The sequence below is a fragment of the Ranitomeya imitator genome, chromosome 2 (assembly GCF_032444005.1).
Source record: "Ranitomeya imitator isolate aRanImi1 chromosome 2, aRanImi1.pri, whole genome shotgun sequence".
NCBI lineage: Eukaryota > Metazoa > Chordata > Amphibia > Anura > Dendrobatidae > Ranitomeya > Ranitomeya imitator.
The window spans coordinates 828,866,501-828,889,717 of NC_091283.1; the positions used below are offsets into that span (position 1 = coordinate 828,866,501).

Consider the following 23,217-nt stretch of genomic DNA (forward strand, 5'->3'; position numbering starts at 1 on the left):
CAGAAGCCCAGCGCTTTGTTTCACAGCCGAACCAGTCTCCCAGTAAGACCCTGATCTCTGGTCTCTACAGACTGGCAAAGTGAGTGAACAATTAGCCAGCGCAGTCAGCACTTATCCGGGCGCCACGTTGTGTTTTGACACCTCTGCTGCACACGCGGCTTTAATGTGATCATCAGCCAGATACGGTGTCAAAACAACCGACTTGTATCTCAGCAGCACATTAGAAGGGTTTCCCCACATTCTGCAGATAAAGCTCATTCATGCCTTTTCCAGATCTCTGCTTGCAGTCAGTGAACGGAGACCTGTATTGTTTTACCGCTAGAGAGCTTTTGTTTCGAGTGAGACGTGCTCCACGCGGCCAGGACGAGGTCTCCTGGAAGTAAAGCCATGAAGGCACAGATAGACAAGAGCAAAGATCTTGAAAATTGCTATTTGATGCCGACCTAAATGCATGAAGATTTCACCTTGGACCTGTAGGCGGCAGTCATCAGTGCGGTACAAGATGCTGGAACCAAACCTATAACCACAGGCGGCAAATGGCGGGATCAAAGTAGACAACCTCTTAATTACAACGATATGAGGAATATGTATTTTTTGGCTAAAACAATTTTGCAATAGGGTTTCATTAAAAATTGTGTACTACTTTGACTTGTATGTCCCTACACACCCCTGCCCATCCCCCTACGCACCCCCGCTGCCCATCCCCTACGCACCCCCCCGCCCATCCCCTACGCACCCCCTGCCCACCCAACAAGTGTGGGATGATCTTCTGATGGTCTATGACAAGTTGTTGAGAATTGACTCACACGTCCGGATCCATCGGCAGCAATCTGTGGCCATTGGACGGGAGCAATGAGATCTACCACTTTACCTGACATCAGAGACTCTTCTTTTGATTAGCCAGCCTGGAATGACGCACATGATGTTACAACAGGCCAACTAATCAAAAGAAGAGCCGCAGACTGCGTCACAGAAGAGGCGGTACTTGCGACTCCATTGTTTGGTACCAACATCTGCGAGTCCTATCTCTCTTCTCCTGAACTATCCTTAAGCTCATTTACAGTGGGGCAAAAAAGTATTTAGTCAGTCAGCAATAGTGCAAGTTCCACCACTTAAAAAGATGAGAGGCGTCTGTAATTTACATCATAGGTAGACCTCAACTATGGGAGACAAACTGAGAAAAAAAAATCCAGAAAATCACATTGTCTGTTTTTTTAACATTTTATTTGCATATTATGGTGGAAAATAAGTATTTGGTCAGAAACAAAATTTCATCTCAATACTTTGTAATATATCCTTTGTTGGCAATGACAGAGGTCAAACGTTTTCTGTAAGTCTTCACAAGGTTTCCACACACTGTTGTTGGTATATTGGCCCATTCCTCCATGCAGATCTCCTCTAGAGCAGTGATGTTTTTGGCTTTTCGCTTGGCAACACGGACTTTCAACTCCCTCCAAAGATTTTCTATAGGGTTGAGATCTGGAGACTGGCTAGGCCACTCCAGGACCTTGAAATGCTTCTTAAGAAGCCACTCCTTCGTTGCCCTGGCGGTGTGCTTTGGATCATTGTCATGTTGAAAGACCCAGCCACGTTTCATCTTCAATGCCCTTGCTGATGGAAGGAGGTTTGCACTCAAAATCTCACGATACATGGCCCCATTCATTCTTTCATGTACCCGGATCAGTCGTCCTGGCCCCTTTGCAGAGAAACAGCCCCAAAGCATGATGTTTCCACCACCATGCTTTACAGTAGGTATGGTGTTTGATGGATGCAACTCAGTATTCTTTTTCCTCCAAACACGACAAGTTGTGTTTCTACCAAACAGTTCCAGTTTGGTTTCATCAGACCATAGGACATTCTCCCAAAACTCCTCTGGATCATCCAAATGCTCTCTAGCAAACTTCAGACGGGCCCGGACATGTACTGGCTTAAGCAGTGGGACACATCTGGCACTGCAGGATCTGAGTCCATGGTGGCGTAGTGTGTTACTTATGGTAGGCCTTGTTACATTGGTCCCAGCTCTCTGCAGTTCATTCACTAGGTCCCCCCGCGTGGTTCTGGGATTTTTGCTCACCGTTCTTGTGATCATTCTGACCCCACGGGGTGGGATTTTGCATGGAGCCCCAGATCGAGGGAGATTATCAGTGGTCTTGTATGTCTTCCATTTTCTAAGCTGGTTGGCTATTGCAGATTCAGTCTTCCCAGCCTGGTGCAGGGCTACAATTTTGTTTCTGGTGTCCTTTGACAGCTCTTTGGTCTTCACCATAGTGGAGTTTGGAGTCAGACTGTTTGAGGGTGTGCACAGGTGTCTTTTTATACTGATAACAAGTTTAAACAGGTGCCATTACTACAGGTAATGAGTGGAGGAAAGAGGAGACTCTTAAAGAAGAAGTTACAGGTCTGTGAGAGCCAGAAATCTTGATTGTTTGTTTCTGACCAAATACTTCTTTTCCACCATAATATGCAAAAAAAAATGATAAAAAAACAGACAATGTGATTTTCTGGATTTTTTTTATCTCAGTTTGTCTCCCATAGTTGAGGTCTACCTATGATGTAAATTACAGACGCCTCTCATCTTTTTAAGTAGTGGAACTTGCACTATTGCTGACTGACTAAATACTTTTTTGCCCCACTGTATGACCGGTTACAAGTTGAACTTTGATGTGGTCACAAAAGAGCTATAAAGATAACTGTGATAAAGCGAGATAACAGTTAGGCAGTCCCTGCCGTCTGCTATGTACAGTGATAAATAAAGGATGTAGAAACCCAAGTTTGAAAATTCCTAATGAAATCCTTGGATGAAAATGCTTTCCAGCCAATACATGCAAGTCAAAAAAGTAAAAGCCCCTAGAAAAGAAACTTACGTTCTTCTCCGCTTTGATGCAGGTGACCCTGACCGAGACCTTGAGGACGAGGATGAGGATCTTGAGCCTGAGCGACTGCCGCTAGACCGATCTCTCCAGGATTTTTGGGGACTGGGGGAACCCTTGTATTTCCTATAGCAGCGCAGAGCCCTCCGTGCCGAGGCGTCTCCTCTTTTCACATCAGTTCTACTCTCTCCGTTTTCACTACGACAAGGCGAGGAGTCCGGAGACATTAATACTGAAGCTGGTGCACTGGCAACTGCCGATTCGGCCACAACATTAGTCCTGTGGTCCAGGGGGTCTGTGCTAGCTTTTTGTATGCTACCACAAGGTGCAATTGATTTGCTGGGGCCACAGGTGGTGCTTTGGTGGGTGACGGCTGAAGGTGCACTTGGTATAGCAGGCGGCTTTGGGCAAGCTTTGTGCTGCTGCCGTTTGGCGAATTGCACTATGGGTTTTATGGTGATATTTGGATGGTGCTTGACGTTCCAGCGAGAGCCTTCTTCGCAGGGGGCAGGTGGCGGAGCAGTGGTGGCCTTGTTCTCTGCCTCCGGGCTCGGCAAGATGCAGTAATCGTGGTCACCAGAGGCCACGTGGACAGGAGGCACGGCGACAGCGGGTGAAGAGACAACACTGCGGCTTTTTAAGCGGCTTTGTGGCAATGGCTTTGGCTCGATGAGTTTTGCCGTTTTCAGAGGTGAACAAGTCTTTTCCTGGCCATGCAAAGTCCTGGACTTGCCAATACTGGGCCCAGTAACCACGGACTTCCAGAGCTGATGCGGTGGAGTTGCAGGAGGGGTAAGACCTTTAAGAAAAAAAAAAGTTTTTTTTTTTTTATTTAACAACCTGTTACACCTCCTAGAGGAGACCTATAAGAATGCAAAATTTACTGAAGACAGTCAAACATTTCACAGCTTAGATATACATCAGCGTATCATCGAAACTCCCATAACGCAGATCTTCAGCAGCATGATAATCATGGCAGTACAGGGGGCCGCGGGAGATCTGCTTAAGGGGAACCTGTCACCAGGTTTGGCCATTAAGTGGAAAGACCTCCACCTTTTAGGGCGGATAAACAACATTCTATAATGCTGTATATCTGCCCTCAACCTGACCTGAAAGTGTTTTTATTATACTCACCTGCGGGGTGGTCCAGTTCGAGGGGTGTCGCTATTCTTGAGAGGACGCGTCTCTACGTTATCCAATCTGCCTGGCATCGCGCTCCTGTGCAGGCGGTTTTCTCTGCACTATTGAGGGTAGAGTAAAGCAGAGGTCCCCAACTCCAGTCCTCAAGGCCCACCAACAGGTCATGTTTTCAGGATTTCCTTTGCATTGCACAGGTGATGCAATTATTACCTGGGCAAGACTAAGGAAATCCTGAAAACATGACATGTTGGTGGGCCTTGAGGACTGGAGTTGGGGACCTCTGGAGTAAAGTATTGCAGTGAGCAGGCGCCGGGAAAGATCAAAGAGCCCCGGCGCAGTCACACTACAGTACTTTACTCTGCCCTGGTCAGCGCAGACAAGCACACCTGCCCAGGAGCACGATACAGGGGTACACGGTGTGGCTGATGTATGTAGGGAGGCATCATCCACACCAAGCAAAGAAGATGGGAGGCGCAGGACCAAGAGCGACATCCCTCGGACCGGACCGCCCTGCAGACGTGTATAGAGTAGGTCTTCTCTTTCAGGTCAGGTGGGGTTTATATACAGCATTATAGAATGCTGTATATCAGGCCTGAAAGGTGGAAGCTCTATCTCATATTGGCCAAAACCTGGTGACAGGTTCCCTTTCAACTTGTACCTAGCGAGTTCCCCATAGTGGTGGCTGTATACATCAGTATGCAGTGAGCTCCCCCTACTGGCGGCTGTATAAATCTGTATGCAGTGAGCTCCCCCTACTGGCGGCTGTATAAATCTGTATGCAGTGAGCTCCCCCTAATGGCAGCTGTATAAATCTGTATGCAGTGAGCTCCCCCTAATGGTGGCTGCATAAATCTGTATGCAGTGAGCTCCCCCTACTGGCGGCTGTATAAATCTGTATGCAGTGAGCTCCCCCTACTGGCGGCTGTATAAATCTGTATGCAGTGAGCTCCCCCTACTGGCGGCTGTATAAATCTGTATGCAGTGAGCTTCCCCTAATGGCAGCTGTATAAATCTGTATGCAGTGAGCTCCCCCTAATGGTGGCTGCATAAATCTGTATGCAGTGAGCTCCCCCTACTGGCGGCTGTATAAATCTGTATGCAGTGAGCTCCCTTTAGTGGTGGCTGTATAAATCTGTATGCAGTAAGCTCCCCCTAGTGCCAGCTGTATAAATCTGTATGCAGTGAGCTCCCCCTAATGGTGGCTGCATAAATCTGTATGCAGTGAGCTCCCCCTACTGGCGGCTGTATAAATCTGTATGCAGTGAGCTCCCCCTAATGGTGGCTGCATAAATCTGTATGCAGTGAGCTCCCCCTACTGGCGGCTGTATAAATCTGTATCCAGTGAGCTCCCTTTAGTGGTGGCTGTATAAATCTGTATGCAGTAAGCTCCCCCTAGTGCCAGCTGTATACATCTGTATGCAGTGAGCTCCCCCTAATGTTGGCTGCATACATCTGTATGTAGTGAGCTCCCCCCTACTGGCGGCTGTATAAATCTGTATGCAGTGAGCTCCCCCTACTGGCGGCTGTATAAATCTGTATGCAGTGAGCTCCCCCTAATGTTGGCTGCATACATCTGTATGTAGTGAGCTTCCCCCTACTGGCGGCTGTATAAATCTGTATGCAGTGAGCTCCCCCTAATGGTGGCTGTATAAATGTGTATGCAGTGAGCTCCCCCTAATGGTGGCTGTATACATCTGTATGCAGTGAGCTCCCCCTAGTGGCGGCTGTATAAATCTGTATGCAGTGAGCTCCCCCTAATGGTGGCTGTATACATCTCTATACAGTGAGCTCCCTTTAGTGGTGGCTGTATAAATCTGTATGCAGTGAGCTCCCCCTAGTGGCGGCTGTATACATCTGTATGCAGTGAGCTCCCCCTAATGGTGGCTGTATAAATGTGTATGCAGTGAGCTCCCCCTAATGGCGGCTGTATACATCTGTATGCAGTGAGCTCCCCCTAATGGTGGCTGTATACATCTGTATGCAGTGAGCTCCCCCTAATGGTGGCTGTATAAATGTGTATGCAGTGAGCTCCCCCTAATGGTGGCTGTATACATCTCTATACAGTGAGCTCCCTTTAGTGGTGGCTGTATAAATCCGTATGCAGTGAGCTCCCCCTAGTGGCGGCTGTACAGATAAATATGGAGTGAGATACAGCGACTGATAGCTGCAGGCAGACACAATTATAGGATTTAATAGAATGACTGAGTGAAGAGCAGCTGCACAATCAGGAGTGTGACATTACGAGAGCCTTCACCAGAGCTGATCAGCATCATTCGTGTATTTACCGGAGGTGCAAGGTCTATACGTGCGATAGCAGCTACTCACCAGCTGTGTTCAACAACTCCGGTGCCAACTGTTTCTCATGAACTTTCTTCTCCAATGTTTTCCCGCTCCTGCCAAAGAAACAAAAACGCATCACAATGACAATCACCACTACCCAAAATACTCCCAACAAGGACCTTCAAACCAGAACGTGAGGCTTAAGAATGTCGGAAATGAATGTAGCAGAGTTCTCAGACCTCCATCTAAAGTACATGGGGCGCCAAGCTTTAGCAAGATGCCGGGGTGAAGGAAGGATCGGGCTGTTGGGCGATATGTCTGATCCTTTGCTCTTATGGGTAGTGAACCGTACCTCTCTGCACTGAGCCAACACGAAGCTCACAGATAGAGTGCACAGCCAGACAGACTATCCTGTTACTGCTACGCAGAGCGTAAAGGGTTATTACGGCACGGCTCACGTCCACACGGAGAGTAACTTCTGCAGATACCTGCTGACCGTGCACACGTCCCGGCAATGTTGTGAGCAATGAAAAAGTGAGCGGCACCAGAATTGCCGCTGAAAATTGGCTCTGATTGCTGCCAAATAAAAATATTTTTTGGGGGGATATTATGCAGAAACGTCTGCACGCTCGGCCGCAGCTGTAGGGTAACTCCTCTACTTACCCCGAGTTTCCTACAGCCAATCTATCAGGACTCCGAGGGAGCCGCTCCTCCTCTTTAGCTGCAAAGAACCAAATGTGTTAAACTTCTGTAATCAGGACGAGGGTGAGATCGACAGGTCACAAACACAACAAGAACGGAAGATATAAAAGACTACAGCCCGGAACTGGCAGTGCGCCGCTCATCATCGCTGCCAGGACCTATTCTAGGGACTGACCCTGCAGCAGGAAAAACAAGGATTCTGCAAATGTTTTATTAAAATCAGAAGATTCAACACAAATACATTCTTTTTTTTTTCTTAGTAATCTCAAATACTCAAATGGGATGGTATCCACTTGTGCGCCGCAGACTAGGGCTAGGCTGTCATTGTTTGGACATGTCTCCGTTTTACAACCTGATCCCATTAAGTGTTTACCGCAGAGCAAGCCAACCCCAATAAAAGGAGCTGCTCCAGACCAAGCACATTCTCCCCGAGACAAAGGGACGGCACAGCTCCTGTGTGTCAGCGGCAGGGAACCGTCAATAAGTGAAAAGTAAAAAACATGGACCCCTGCTTACCTTCAGACTTCTCAAACTGCTCCAGCAAGCTGGTGAGATCCGTCGCTTCAATGCCTGGAAGAAATAAGAAAGTCAATTCCCATCCATTCGTAGCAGCCTTAGGTAACACTTTACCATTTTCTTCCCACACGACCTTTCATAATTTTTTTTGTGCAATAATTTTGTTTTGTTTTTATCCTCCCCTTTATCCTAGAGCCAAGTCAGACCCTGATGGATACTGGTGACTTATTCTAAGAATATTCTGTTCCCAGAAATCCCCTTAAAGTATCAGTTATAGATGCAGAGAGCTTTTATCATCCTGTAGCATACAGAGCTAGAACTTGGCAAAATGAGCATAAAACTGCATAAGGCACAACTCAAGACCACTACTCAGATGCGCTCCTCGGGGGAGGGGTTATAAAATAGAGATGAGCCAATCAATTAACAAGGCACAGGTCACATTGATAGGACTTTAGTCCAGCGGCCACAGACTGTCACCCTGCCGACATCCTTGGCGCCTCTTCTCTGATTAGTAAGCTTGGCATGATGCCATGTATCACAATGATGGCGCAGAGGATTCTGATAGACAAGGTCGCTTGACCCGGGTCCTGGGAATCGATTGGCGCATTTCTATAAACCACTACATTTCAGGATTTTATTGCCTACTGATCAACGCAAAACCCTTAAAAGTGACGGTGCACCCCAACTTCTTACCCGATTCACAAGTAAAGCTTTTCTCTGGCTCCTTCGGGTCAGATTGGACTGTAGTTTGGAAGCTTTCCTCAGACGTACAGACGGGTCCAGCACGAGGGAGAACGCCAGGCTCTGCAGCTACTGATGCCACCTTATCTTGGGCACCACCCCTTTCTGTGGCTGGAATCTTCTCAATTTTTGTCTTCACGACCTTTGAAGAAACATCTCGTAGGGAAACCGTTTTTTCTTGTGTGGGTAGTATGTTTACGACCTGCATCCTAACATTTGCAGGAACCGTCTGCTTTGGCTGCTCTGGTTTCAACTCCGATACAGACGGTGGCACCTGAATTCCTGGTTGCGCATTGGCAATGTTGGCATTGGGCTTTATTTGGAAGCCTAATTTTTGGGCTTTCTTCAAAATTTCCATTATTTTAAAGACCATTTGGTTGGTAGATTTCATATCGGGAATCAGAATATTTTCCTTCTTGGGTTCTGGGACGAGCACATTTTGGGATTTCTTAGCAGCTTTCATGGAAACCGAGGACGCATCAGACTTTGGGCATTCAGGTTTTGCACCATTTTTGGTCTCTTTTGGCCCTACAAGGTTTTCCGCCTTCATCACTGGTATCTGGTAAGTCTGGGGTCTGCCATCTACAGCTGGGACTGCACGTTCCTTCCTTCCTTCTGGAACTGGTAGCACATGGAGACTGGGTGCACCAAAGGGAACAGACTTTTCAGAAGAGATAAAGGACTGACTTTCAGGTATCGCTTGTACCATTTGTGCATTAGGCCAATATGGTGTTGGTGGCCCTGGTACCCAACCAGTAGGATGCACTGGTGGCACCGCAATAGGTGGAGGTGGAAACGGAGGCCAACTCATGAGAGGTGGTGGTTGTACAGGCATAGTATTTGGATAATAAGGAACTGCAGCCAAGGGTGGCATGCCAGGGTAAAAAGAAGGATGCGGAGGGACTGTTGGCCACACGGGAGGATAAAATGGAGGTGGCAAGTTAGGCTGGGGAGTTATTGCCGGTGGAGCAACATATGTACCAGCTGGACGTGGCACCTCATTTAAGTGGTGGACTTCTTGACTCGTCATAGGTGCAGGAACAGAGGCTAAACTTATTGGACATTCCTGTCCAGAATTGCTAACTTTTTTTGGAGGACATGGTTTCTCTTCTACTGATTGTTTCTTTGATTGTCCAGGTACAATTAAGCAAGGTAGTTCTGCCAACTCTGTCGGGGGCTCGGGGACAGTTGGCCATTTGCTACACGACAGGTTTTCATTTTCTCGGGCAGGATTCGGTTGACGGTGCTGAAGTCGTTTTCTATATTCACTTAAACTCAGCGACTTGGGCTTTGCTTCCTTCATCTGCAAGGAATCACCATCTTGAGCGTCTTCAACCTTCGAGGCTCCAGATTCTTCTCCAATGCAGATATCAGAAGAGACCAAAACGTCTTTGACATTATCCGTATCAGACTGTAAAATTTCAACCGTGGTGACAGGCTCTGAAGTCTCAGCAGAACCAGGATTCTCAATTTTGGGGGTTTGCTCTAAATCTTTGCCAACATTTATTGCACTCTTTGCTTGTTCGCTTTCTTTAGAAACAGCCTTTACTTTTCCGACTGCGACTTTTTTCTCGGCGTTGTAAGCGTCCATGCTTGCACGGGTTCTCACCTTAGCACGGCCGGTCTTGGAGGAGCGGAGCTCCATCTGGGACTCCTTTTTAATCTGGTCTAATGTCTTAACCAAAAAGTCAGATTCCTGCAGAGAGGGGTTGGTTGGACGGCTCGTCGATGGTTGGGCGATGCTTTGCACCGTTACCGGTTCTGGTGCTTCTGGAGGTTTGTCTTCAGCGACAATCTTCGTTTTACTTTTTGACTTTGATTTAGAAGGTTTCTTAGCTCTGCCAGTTCTCCTCACCTTCTGCGGCAGCTCTTCATGAGCAACTATGGGTGCAGCGATAACGGGTGCACTATTATTTTTACCGTCTGAAACCACTTCCTCCGAGTTACGGGAGTCGTCATCATCCGGAGACTTATTAACCATTACGTCAGTCGCTGGAGGTTGAGGGGGTGAATCTCCTAATTTAGACACAACTGTAGCCTCCGTCAGTTCTTGATGGACCCCATCCGCTTCTTTTATGGAATCACTCACTTTTCCATCACTCATTTCTAACTCTGGGACGTCCTTCTCCGACGAGGACAGGTGATTAGGTAGATTTTCCATCTCAACATCCATTCCCGTCATTCCATCTAAAGATTCCGGACATAAGTCTGCCGGCGGCTCCACCACTACCGGGACTTTTATACATTCCCCTTGTTCGGACACAATCTCAAGAAACACTGCATCCTGTAGGTTTTCGTCATCTTCTGACTCTAGGCACATGGTCATGGCAGGTAGGCAGTAAGGATGCATGTACTTAACCAATTCGGTGAGGGCAATTGTTTCTGTATTTATGATACACGGCGTTCCCTGCATTAGGATCTGGTCGGTATCTCTGTCATTATCGTCATGTGTTAGTAAATTGGGGCTTTTATTAGTAACACACAGCAGTTCTTCATCCTCTCCGTCACTTCGTTGGTGGATTTCCTCCGCTTCGGCCCTTCGCGGTAAGCATGCTATCAAGCTTTTAAGTCGGGTGCGTCTCTTTGGTGTGGAGCAGATTGTATCTGGAAACAGTTCCCAGTTTGGCCCAGAAATCTGTAATGAAGCATGAATATCATGAAGACACTTGTCCCGGAAACGGAGCCTCTGCAGGGGGTTGTGCAGCCCCCTTCTCCTCCGCCTTAACGTTATGCATGGAAAGGCAGATGAATCAAAGGGGCTGCACAACCTCTTAAAGAAATGGTAATTTTACTCACTTTGCTGGGAGTAGCTCTTCGCTGGCCATCCAGGGTGAACATGTCGTGATCAGGGGGTGTGCGCGACAAAGCAAACAACTTCTGCCACAAAAGAAGAAAACAGATGCGAGCTTCTAAAAACAGGTAACAGCATTTCCTGCAGACACCCCCCCCCCCCCATACACATGCACGGTCAATTCATCTGAGCATGCATATCAGTGCTGGAAAAAAAGAAATAAGCTGCTGCAGGACACCGGCTATACTTGCTCAAAACCCAAATCTGTCTACATCTGGACTTACAACACCGCCGTCTCGATCCTTCGGTGACACCAGCAGCTCTGCATCCGGAATGGAGTCAAACGGCGACATATTTTCGTCATCTGCATTGTCCAGGATTTCTGTTAGAGCCGTCAAAAGTGACAATTCGTTTTCATCGTTGTAAAGACCTTTCTGTTGGAGAGGGGGGGGGGGGGGGGGGGAGGAGAAAAATAAAATTAAATGGGATGAAAAAAAAAAAAAAAAGAGCAAAACCATGATTGTGGCGCCATATCTGTTCAAAAGGTTGAATGTAGTTAGTATTGCAGGTGGGTGCTGTGGTCATGCTTTTACCGGAGGTATGACCACAAGTCTAGGGGAAGCTAGGTCCTGCCACAAAGGCATCAGTATTAGGGCGGATAGACCAGGGCTGTGGAGTCGGAGTCCATTTTGGTGGAGTCGGTGTTAGAGGTTTACCGACTCCACAGCCCTGGGATAGACAATGCGGGGAGGTGAGAGCCCCTGCGCCTCGTACCTCGGTCTGTGCAGCAGGATCGTCAATGATGGAAATGATCGAGTTGTCGATGTAGCCTTGGAACGTTCCCAGGATCCCTCCTGCGTCCAGGGATGATAGTGTGAGGTCAGAGAGGACATCACAGGTCTCGTCTTCGTCCAGGTCGTGACACTGCAAAACAAAAGGACATGTGAAACACCGCCAGGAACAAGAAGGCTCTAATAACTGCAAGCCGCTTTCAGGCGGGGGGCTATATGGCGACTTTGGCCAATACACATGTCGTGGGGTCATAGAACGCTCTAACATTGTAGTATATCCTTGCACTGTGAGTATACGCATGTCACTGATTATATAGGAAAGGAGGGAGAGAAGAATAGATATGCAAATGGAAGAAAATATAACAATTTGAAAAAAAAAAAAACATTAAAATATAAATTTATATACCTGACCAAAAATAATTATTGGGATAAAGACAGAATAATCTGAAGCCCAAAATTAACTCCGATTTACTAATGGGATATATTTTAGCTTGTGTAATTAAAGACAGCATTATATTTTACATTAGCACCGAGCATATGAATCCCTACAATGGTTGATGGGAATAATGGTATATAACAATATAGTGAATAATCCAGTGCAGTGTCCTATCCTATCAGTAATACAGCTGGATCTATTGTATTAGTAGTTAATTTGCAACATTTGGCCGACTATGTTGCAACTGTAGTATTTACAAGTGAAATACATGGATTAGAGGTTATGTAGCTTTGTTAATCCCCTTTGTGATGTGTTCAGTCCATACAATAGTATGAGGAGATAAACACTGAATAGTTAGTACTCCTTAGTATTCACAGTCTCTGAAGAAATGCATACAAAAGCTGCTAGAGCCAAACACAGAGAGTGAACTAAACAATCAAATAATATATTCTCTCGCCGTGTTATCAGGCAAACTGTGGTGTGATCTGCAGGTACATGACCAGTTACCATGTTGCCCATTTGTGATCTGAAATGGACAAAACATTAGAATCTAGTAATCAACCTGAATTAAAGGGGTTGTGCAGGGCTTGCATAACCTTAACTAGGAGTGCAGACCCTGGCAATGATTGCAACCCATCGGCACCCACAATAGCGTCCCGGGGGCACCGATGAGCGCTCAGGGATTTAACGGTTAACGGCCACAGGAGGAGCTCTGCTCTAAGCTGTTGGTGCTTATAAACTCCCATGGAGGGGAGATGGGAGGAGCTAGCGGAACACAGACATTCCGCTACAAGTTTCCTATAGAATGTTCTGAGCACCGTCATCTCAGTAGTGGGAATGACCAGTCCAGGAGGAGAAAGAAGCAGATTTCTCAGATAAGAAAAGTTACAAAGTTTCTTATTTTCACGTTGACTACGGACGTAAAAAACCTAAAACGATGGTTGCTCTCTAAATATAGCCTGAAACGACGGACAATGATTATTTTCGGTCAACAGTTCAGTGTCGAGGATATTGTTTGTATTGTTTTTAGACAAGTTATGTCATTTTTAAGCAATCTCTACAATAGAAATAGAAAAGAAAGTGAAGGCAACAATTTAGTGGGAACGTCGGGCGACATGGACGCTCAAGATATAGCCCGAGGAGTGATTCTAACCAAAGCCTGACTCAGGGCGTCCTTAAAAACCAAGACAAGAAATACAGGTCTGACGGGAAGCCGGCGAGAGATACAGGAGTAGCAATCTGCTGCACTTTTCCTTTGTAACTCTATTGGTTAATCTCCCCCATGGACTCAATAGCCAAGCCAGCCCCCTTCTCTGTGAATGCATCATCCATGACAGTGAAAAAAAGGATGGTTTAGCTAGTCTACATGAGCACAACTGTGATGGGGACTGGATTGATCATATCAATAGCTGAGCCAGCCCCCTTTACAGCAATACGTCATCCAAAATGGGGAAGGGGGCTGGTTTAGCTATTGCACATGAGCACTGCCATGAAATAAAAACTGTCTGGGTAACTTCACAAGCCCACCCAGCCCTTTTCTTTGACAATTCATCATCCATTCCTGAGAAAGTAGCTAGTCTGGCTACTGTAAGAGAGCAGGGAGCCAGCCCCCTCAACTCACTGCTTTGGCCATGTACAGAAACCGAAACCTATGTATTTTTGTCAAGAACAGGACCAGGAGTGCTGCCGGACCTGAAATGAGAGAGACACTCGGCGCGGGATCCGACGTGACACTCGAAAGACTTAAGCCCAAAAGTGGAACATCTCTACGTAAGCAGCGAAAAAACCAACCTGACAAATAACATAAGAACGAGACGCTGATTCATTCACTGCACTGGCAGCAGTTCATTGTTTCATGTGAAGCAGTAAAACATTACACCAAGTGACTCGAAGCAATTATTACAGTGCCAAAGCGTGGGAAATTCGACTTAAAGGGGCTGCACTGTGTCATGCTTCATGTCTCCTGTGGTGGCGCTGCGGAGGAACTGAACACTTGCACAAGCTAGCGGGTGCAACTACAAGATCAGCAGCGGAAGGTGCGCCGCATTACACTGCCGGGATCGGAGATAGCTCTGATCTCTTCCATTAATTTCCACTCCACCCACAATAATAATAAATATATATATTTGCTCTGCCCGGTTCCGATGTCCTGCCCCCTCCTACATGGCATCCACCGCTCACTAGAAGTGAAGACCGCCAGGTCTGGCTGCATGAAAAACCAGACTAGGAAATAAGTTTTTCTTTTTTTTTTTGCTCAACTTTTAAAATAAGCAACAAATTATAAATACTCCAAAACGGTATCAACAAAACAAAAAATGAGTGGGTTTCACTATATGGTAAAAGCGCACTAAAACCTTAGAGTGCATTCATTAGGTGTCACTTTTTTTTAATAACATGTTAAGTATATAAAAAAATGCAAAAACTATTTTTTAAATTTTAATTTAAATAAATGCTAATAAATAAAACACATTAATTACCACAAACAGCAAAACTGCTAAATAAAATTGGCAGAAAAAAAAAAAAAAAAAAAAAACGCAACAACCCCGACCTTCCGGTAGTTCTGGCACGTCACTAATTAATTTCCATGTCAACATGGGGCAGCTCCACATGTGTCTGCAGCAGGGGGGATGTGTGCACATGGCGGGGTCCTCCCCACTCCACTAACACCAGACACAAAAATCCACACATCAGCAGTCTGGAGTGGACGCCACCCGCCCGATGCCGACACGTGGGACCCCGGCGTCTGCTATGCTACCATATGGAAGGAGCCGGCCGCGCCTGAACCTGCACGAGTCCTCCAGTACCTGTGTATATAAGGCTGCCCCCCGACCACCGCTGGAGGGGACAGGACACCGCACTCCAGAGCACCCCCCCCCCCCCACCACCATAACTCACAGGCAACACTGAACCATCAGTCCTTCACCTGCACCAACATTACAACTCTTAGCATGTCAGGCAGCAAGCTGGGAGTTGTAGTCCTCCGACAGTAAGAGAATATTGCTATAATGCACCAGGGTGGCCAAAGAAGTGACAGAGGAGAATTAAACTAAAATCAATGTCCCCCCCCCCCAAAAAAAAAAAACAGAAGCGTGCCAAATAATGACAAGACTGACCCCCGTGGGGGGAGTTGGAGCGGGGGCGGCGTTTGGGGGTCACCTACACGGCAGAGGGTGAGCACAACAACCGCACATCTTTCTGCCTCTTCCCATCACATTTCCCCAGGTACCAGACTGCTACAAATTTACAGGGAACAGGATGGCTGTGGGGGTGAAAGCTATTATAGGGAGGGAGGAGGGAGGTGCAGCTGCAGGTTATTACTAGTGCAGGATTGGAGGCAGCAGCATCAATAAGAAAAGTTATAAAATCATTATAGACTGGGATAAGAAGGCGGCCGGGGATTATTCCTTCAGTATTAGAGGCAGTTACAATTATTAATAGTTATAACGTTATTATACATGAGGGAGGTGCAGCTGCAGGTTATTACTAGGGCAGGATTAGAGGCAGCGTCATTAATAGGAACTTAATTAGAATTATCAGAGAATTACAGACCGAGGAGGTCCAGACAAATGATATACGGTATTACAGATGTGCAGAGATGATATACGGTATTACAGATGTGCAGAGATGATATACGGTATTACAGATGTGCAGAGATGATATACGGTATTACAGATGTGCAGAGATGATATACGGTATTACAGATGTGCAGAGATGATATACGGTATTACAGATGTGCAGAGATGATATACGGTATTACAGATGTGCAGAGATGATATACGGTATTACAGATGTGCAGAGATGATATACGGTATTACAGATGTGCAGAGATGATATACGGTATTACAGATGTGCAGAGATGATATACGGTATTACAGATGTGCAGAGATGATATACGGTATTACAGATGTGCAGAGATGATATACGATATTACAGATGTGCAAGAGGATATACGGTATTACAGATGTGCAAGAGGATATACGGTATTACAGATGTGCAAGAGGATATACGGTATTACAGATGGGGAAGAGGATATACGGTATTACAGATGGGGAAGAGGATATACGGTATTACAGATGGGGAAGAGGATATACGGTATTACAGATGGGGAAGAGGATATACGGTATTACAGATGGGGAAGAGGATATACGGTATTACAGATGGGGAAGAGGATATACGGTATTACAGATGGGGAAGAGGATATACGGTATTACAGATGGGGCAGATATTATACGGTATTACAGAGGGGGCAGATATTATACGGTATTACAGATGGGGCAGATATTATACGGTATTACAGATGGGGCAGATATTATACGGTATTACAGATGGGGCAGATATTATACGGTATTACAGATGGGGCAGATATTATACGGTATTACAGATGGGCAGATATACGGTATTACAGATGGGCAGATATTATACGGTATTACAGATGGGCAGATATACGGTATTACAGATGGGCAGATATTATACGGTATTACAGATGGGCAGATATAATACGGTATTACAGATGGGGCAGATATTATCCGGTATTACAGAAGTGCAGATATGTTATACGGTATTACAGATGGGGCAGATATTATACGGTATTACAGATGGGCAGATATTATACGGTATTACAGATGGGCAGATATACGGTATTACAGATGGGCAGATATACGGTATTACAGATGGGCAGATATTATACGGTATTACAGATGGGCAGATATTATACGGTATTACAGATGGGCAGATATACGGTATTACAGATGGGCAGATATAATACGGTATTACAGATGGGGCAGATATTATCCGGTATTACAGAAGTGCAGATATGTTATACGGTATTACAGATGGGGCAGAGATATTATACGGTATTACAGATGGGGCAGAGATATTATACGGTATTACAGATGGGGCAGAGATATTATACGGTATTACAGATGGGGCAGAGATATTATACGGTATTACAGATGGGGCAGAGATATTATACGGTATTACAGATGGGGCAGATATATTATACGGTATTACAGATGGGGCAGATATATTATACGGTATTACAGATGGGGCAGATATATTATACGGTATTACAGATGGGGCAGATATATTATACGGTATTACAGATGGGGCAGATATATTATACGGTATTACAGATGGGGCAGATATATTATACGGTATTACAGATGGGGCAGATATATTATACGGTATTACAGATGGGGCAGATATATTATACGGTATTACAGATGGGGCAGATATATTATACGGTATTACAGATGGGGCAGATATATTATACGGTATTACAGATGGGGCAGATATATTATACGGTATTACAGATGGGGCAGATATATTATACGGTATTACAGATGGGGCAGATATATTATACGGTATTACAGATGGGGCAGATATATTATACGGTATTACAGATGGGGCAGATATATTATACGGTATTACAGATGGGGCAGATATATTATACGGTATTACAGATGGGCAGATATATTATACAGTATAACAGATGTGTAGATATTATACGGTATTACAGATGGGGCAGATATATTATACGGTATTACAGATGGGGCAGATATATTATACGGTATTACAGATGGGGCAGATATATTATACGGTATTACAGATGGGCAGATATATTATACAGTATAACAGATGTGTAGATATTATACGGTATTACAGATGGGGCAGATATATTATACGGTATTACAGATGGGCAGATATATTATACAGTATAACAGATGTGTAGATATTATACGGTATTACAGATGGGGCAGATATATTATACGGTATTACAGATGGGGCAGATATATTATACGGTATTACAGATGGGGCAGATATACGGTATTACAGATGGGGCAGATATTATACGGTATTACAGATGTGGGCAGATATTCGGTTTTCCAGGTGTGCGGGGGCTGTTACACACAACACGTGGGGTCTCACACACATTACACGGGTATTACAGACTGCACGGGCCGTATATTCGGTGCACGTTGTGCCGGTCCCGGCTGTTCTCCTCGTGTCACGCCGCCTCCACGTGTTTCCCGGCCGCAGAGAGTCTGAGGAGCCGCGGTCAGAGCAGCGCCCCCCGCCGCCCGGCCCCGGCACACACGCGTCTCTCCCATCCACGTGTCATACACAGCGGCTCCTGCAGCGCCCGCACCTCTCACAGCGGCCGCCCCGGCTCCGGAGCAGCTCGGCCGGACGCCGCCTTCCCAGCACTGTACCTGGAGAGATCCTGCGGCGGTGAAGAGCTCCATTCCTCCGATGGTTAGCGTCCCGTCTCCGGCTCCCCACCGCGCCGCCATCTTGGCCCCACAGCTCCGCTCCTGAGCCGGCAGCAGCAGCAGCACGGCCGCCCTGGAACACGTGGTCCTTGCCGCATGGGAGGGGGCGGAGCCAGGAGTTAGTCACTGCCGGGAACAGAGCGGCTGGGAGGGGAGCGCCGCCATCTTGGTTGTGGCAGAGAATCTCCCAGAATGACGCAGGCGCAGCGGTCTGTGTGTGTTATAATAATGATAATAATCCCATAATGGTGCAGTGGAATTACTGGGAACAGCTACAACTGAACCAAAACATTGTCCTCATAAGAAGGACCTATAACCGCAACCACTGCTGTGCCCCCATAAGAGCAACCGCCACTGTGCCCACATAGGAGCAACCTATAAGAGGAACCGCTGCTGTGCCCCCATAAGAGCAACCGCCACTGTGCCCACATAGGAGCAACCTATAAGAGGAACCGCTTCTGTGCCCCCATAAGAGCAACCGCGACCCATAAGAGCAACCGGCGCAACCATAGGAGCGACCGTGACCCATAAGAGCAGACACCACTGTGCCCCCATAGGAGCGACCTAAAACAGCAACCGCCTCTGTGCCCCCATTGGAGCAAACCAATAAGAGGAACCGCTGGTGTGCCCCCATAAGAGTAACCGCGACCAGAGCCGGACTGGCCATTTGGCAATTCTGGCAAATGCCAGAAGGGCCGGTCTGGTCATGGGCTGCCTTGTCTGCTACGTTGTTAACCGAATCGGTGTTCTCAAGACACCCATACTGTAACAGTTGTGACCGAGCACAAAGCTGATCACTGTGTCACTTACCTCAGCAGGCCGTGGGTATAATTAGAAATATTGGCCTTGTAGTAAATCTTTCTTTCCTCCATCCTGGGTAATATTAGTGATATATCCCATCTGGTTATTGAGAACGAGGACATCATGGGCGTGTGTGATTTCAAATGCCAGAGCTGAATTTCATCCCCAGTCCGTACCTGACCGCGACCCATAAGAGCAACCGCCGCTGCACCCCCCACAAGAGGAACCGCCGCTGTGCCCCATAAGAACAACTGCCACTATGCCCCCATAAGAGCAACAGCTGCTGCGCCCCCATAAGATCAACCGCAGCTGCGCTCCCTGATAACAACTGCCGCTGTGCCTCTATAATAGGGACCCAGAAGAGCGGCAGCCACTGTGAACTCGTAACAGTGACCACTGCAGTTCCCCCATAAGTGACCTATAAGAGTAACCGCCGCCATGCCCCCATAACAGTGACCACAGCCACGCCCCAGAAGAGCATCTGCCGCCGTGCCCCCATGACAACGACCGCCGCAGCGCCACCAGTGTTGTTTGTATAGTGTATGCCCCCACAACGGTGACCTCCGCATTGCCCCCAGAAGAGTGTCCGCCGCTGTGCCCCCAGAAGAGTGTCAGCCATCACCCCCCCCCCCTCCCCCTTGTACATATAACTGGGGTTGACACCATACAGGAGGCAATGCGGCCGGGGCTGAGATCACAGCAGAAAATATCTATGATAAAGTTATCAACTGTAATAAATTAAAAACCCAGAACCGAGAATTACAGAGGGCTGCGTGACTGCTCTGCACAGGGTTGTGACTGCTCTGCACAGTTCTGTGTGACTGCTCTGCACAGGGCTGTGTGACTGCTCTGCACAAGATTGTGACTGCTCTGCACAGTTCTGTGTTACTCCTCTGCACAGTTCTGTGTGACTGCTCTGCACAGGGCTGTGTGACCGCTCTGCACAGGGCTGTGTGACCGCTCTGCACAGGGCTGTGTGACTGCTCTGCACAGGGCTGTGTGACTGCTCTGCACAGGATTGTGACTGCTCTGCACAGTTCTGTGTTACTCCTCTGCACAGTTCTGTGTGACTGCTCTGCACAGTTCTGTGTGACTGCTCTGCACAGTTCTGTGTGACCGCTCTGCACAGGGCTGTGTGACCGCTCTGCACAGGGCTGTGTGATTGCTCTGCACAGGGCTGTGTGACCGCTCTGCACAGGGCTGTGTGACCGCTCTGCACAGGGCTGTGTGACCGCTCTGCACAGGGCTGTGTGACTGCTCTGCACAGGGCTGTGTGACTGCTCTGCACAGGTTTGTGACTGCTCTGCACAGGGCTGTGTGACTGCTCTGCACAGGGCTGTGTGACTGCTCTGCACAGTTCTGTGTGACTGCTCTGCACAGGGCTGTGTGACTGCTCTGCACAGGTTTGTGACTGCTCTGCACAGGGCTGTGTGACTGCTCTGCACAGGTTTGTGACTGCTCTGCACAGGTTTGTGACTGCTCTGCACAGGGCTGTGTGACCGCTCTGCACAGTTCTGTGTGACTGCTCTGCACAGGGCTGTGTGACTGCTCTGCACAGGGTTGTGTGACTGCTCTGCACAGGGTGCGTGACTGCTCTGCACAGTTCTGTGTGACTGCTCTGCACAGGGCTGTGTGACTGCTCTGCACAGGTTTGTGACTGCTCTGCACAGGGTTGTGACTGCTCTGCACAGGGTGCGTGACTGCTCTGCACAGTTCTGTGTGACTGCTCTGCACAGTTCTGTGTGACTGCTCTGCACAGGGCTGTGTGACTGCTCTGCACAGGGCTGTGTGACTGCTCTGCACAGGGTTGTGACTGCTCTGCACAGGGCTGTGTGACTGCTCTGCACAGGGTTGTGACTGCTCTGCACAGGGCTGTGTGACTGCTCTGCACAGGATGTGTGACTGCTCTGCACAGGGTTGTGACTGCTCTGCACAGGGCTGTGTGACTGCTCTGCACAGGGTTGTGACTGCTCTGCACAGGGCTGTGTGACTGCTCTGCACAGGATGTGTGACTGCTCTGCACAGGGTTGTGACTGCTCTGCACAGGGCTGTGTGACTGCTCTGCACAGGGTGCGTGACTGCTCTGCACAGTTCTGTGTGACTGCTCTGCACAGGATGTGTGACTGCTCTGCACAGGGTTGTGACTGCTCTGCACAGGGCTGTGTGACCGCCTGCAGCGCCTCTCTCCCCACCCTGCAGAGCATCTCTGTCCTCTGTGTACAGTCATCCCAGTGACGTCACTTATATGGCGCGAAACCCGAGCTGCGTGCAGAGTCCTCCGCGCGCTGATTGGCTGCAATGTGTAGAGACCACGAACAAAAATATCCATAAACATACTAGTGCTAATCAAAGGGTTCCTCCACCAAGGTAGGAAATCCCACAAGAAGCATATATGGGGCGTGAAGAGCCAGTACTAACCAAAGAGATACAAAGTATCAGAACACACCACTCAAAAATAGTATAAAAAGATAACAACTTTTATTAAGAATACATACATGTTTTAAAAAAAGAAAAGAAAGTAACAGCGATCAATACATAATAAGGGGAAGGATGATACCCGAGTAAGGTGCACACAAACCAGAGAATGAGGAAAAAGTAACAGGGGCATGGGGATGGCAAAGATATCCATACTATACCAGCTTCATAATAACAAGCCTAAAAAGGTTAACCATATTTGCCCAAGATGAAAAGTGCAAGTGCATAGCAGTTGGTAATATTATTAGCAGCACATACCCATGAAATCCACCTGTCCTCAGTCTCGCAAAAAGCCCCGACGCGCGTTTCGCAATCTTGCTTTGTCAAGGGGAAGGCAAGTTGTGCGTGTCATGTCTCTATTATGCCCCTAATATATAAAGCCCATTCATTAGCGCACCCGCCAATGCGGCATCGCGCATGGCACCGCCGCCCCCGGATCCCAGGTGCATCTGTTTCCGGCACTCACAATCGGCGTGCGGGGAGGAAATCCTCCATGACGTCATATCCGCACAGTCGATGGTAAAGAGGCCTTCAACAAAATGGTGGTTCCAGGGTGCGATGCGCATGCGCGTCGCCATCTTGTTAGGGCCCGATCTCAACACCATAGAGAAACAGATGAAAGAAAACAGCCGATCGCGCTGGTATACATAACCCCCAGTCCAGGCGGTAAGGAACGCGTTATAGGAAAAATATATGCGCTATACCATATCCATTTAATCAAAGATGAAACAAAGCCCTCAAACAAAATATTCTTAGTAGTTCCCAGGTAAAGTGCAGATGCGCACCGCCATCTTGTTGGGGCCGAATTTTAACAATATAGATGCAGCTTAAAGGCGCCGATACCAATAATATATGTAACCCCGGGTCCAAATGGTAAATAGCATATTGTGCATAGCAACAAACGCAGTATACCACCACCGCACAAGAAAGCAAAATATAATAGAAATACATTGATTAATATATATTAGATGTCAAAAAAGAGGAGGGGGAGAGAAAACAAATAACAAACAATGGGAAAAAGAATAGAAAGAGAACAATATCCTCATATCATTATCAGACAGAACATATAGATTCAAAAGAAAGTCCTCTTTCAAGATTCTTCAATCATCATTAGTGTGGCTTTTTCTCTACTAAGAGATCCTTGATATGTTCCAATAGTGTCAGACGCCGTAGTGCTGTAGAATGGCAGGTGCTTTAAATCAGGGCATTAATTATGGAGCAATTTTCCGTAATAATTACTAAAACAAAAAATAATAAATAAAAAATAAAGAGGAAAAAACAAACACAAGCATAAGTAAAGACATAAACACAAAATTAAATTAAAAAGCAGAGAACTATAAAAATGGAGCAAAGCTCAGTTTCTCGTTAAGCCCTGCAGGGGACATAGTACCAAGTTCTACAG

The 23,217-nt window shown here is 47.1% G+C and overlaps 1 protein-coding gene across 1 annotated transcript in view; it reads right to left on the bottom strand.

Moving 5' to 3' along the window:
• The window catches only part of PPRC1 (PPARG related coactivator 1), a 30,107-nt gene extending 11,478 nt beyond the window's left edge, over window positions 1-18,629 (bottom strand). The window contains exons 1-9 of the mRNA XM_069754050.1: window positions 18,480-18,629; window positions 11,815-11,964; window positions 11,325-11,474; window positions 11,046-11,126; window positions 8,202-10,884; window positions 7,509-7,562; window positions 6,954-7,011; window positions 6,336-6,403; window positions 2,865-3,669 (exon numbers count right to left, since the gene is read on the bottom strand). Of these exons, the coding sequence (XP_069610151.1) occupies window positions 2,865-3,669; window positions 6,336-6,403; window positions 6,954-7,011; window positions 7,509-7,562; window positions 8,202-10,884; window positions 11,046-11,126; window positions 11,325-11,474; window positions 11,815-11,964; window positions 18,480-18,560 (4,130 nt within the window). The 5' untranslated portion in view covers window positions 18,561-18,629. The remainder of the gene's footprint in view (window positions 1-2,864; window positions 3,670-6,335; window positions 6,404-6,953; window positions 7,012-7,508; window positions 7,563-8,201; window positions 10,885-11,045; window positions 11,127-11,324; window positions 11,475-11,814; window positions 11,965-18,479) is intronic.
• Window positions 18,630-23,217: the final 4,588 nt, after the last annotated feature.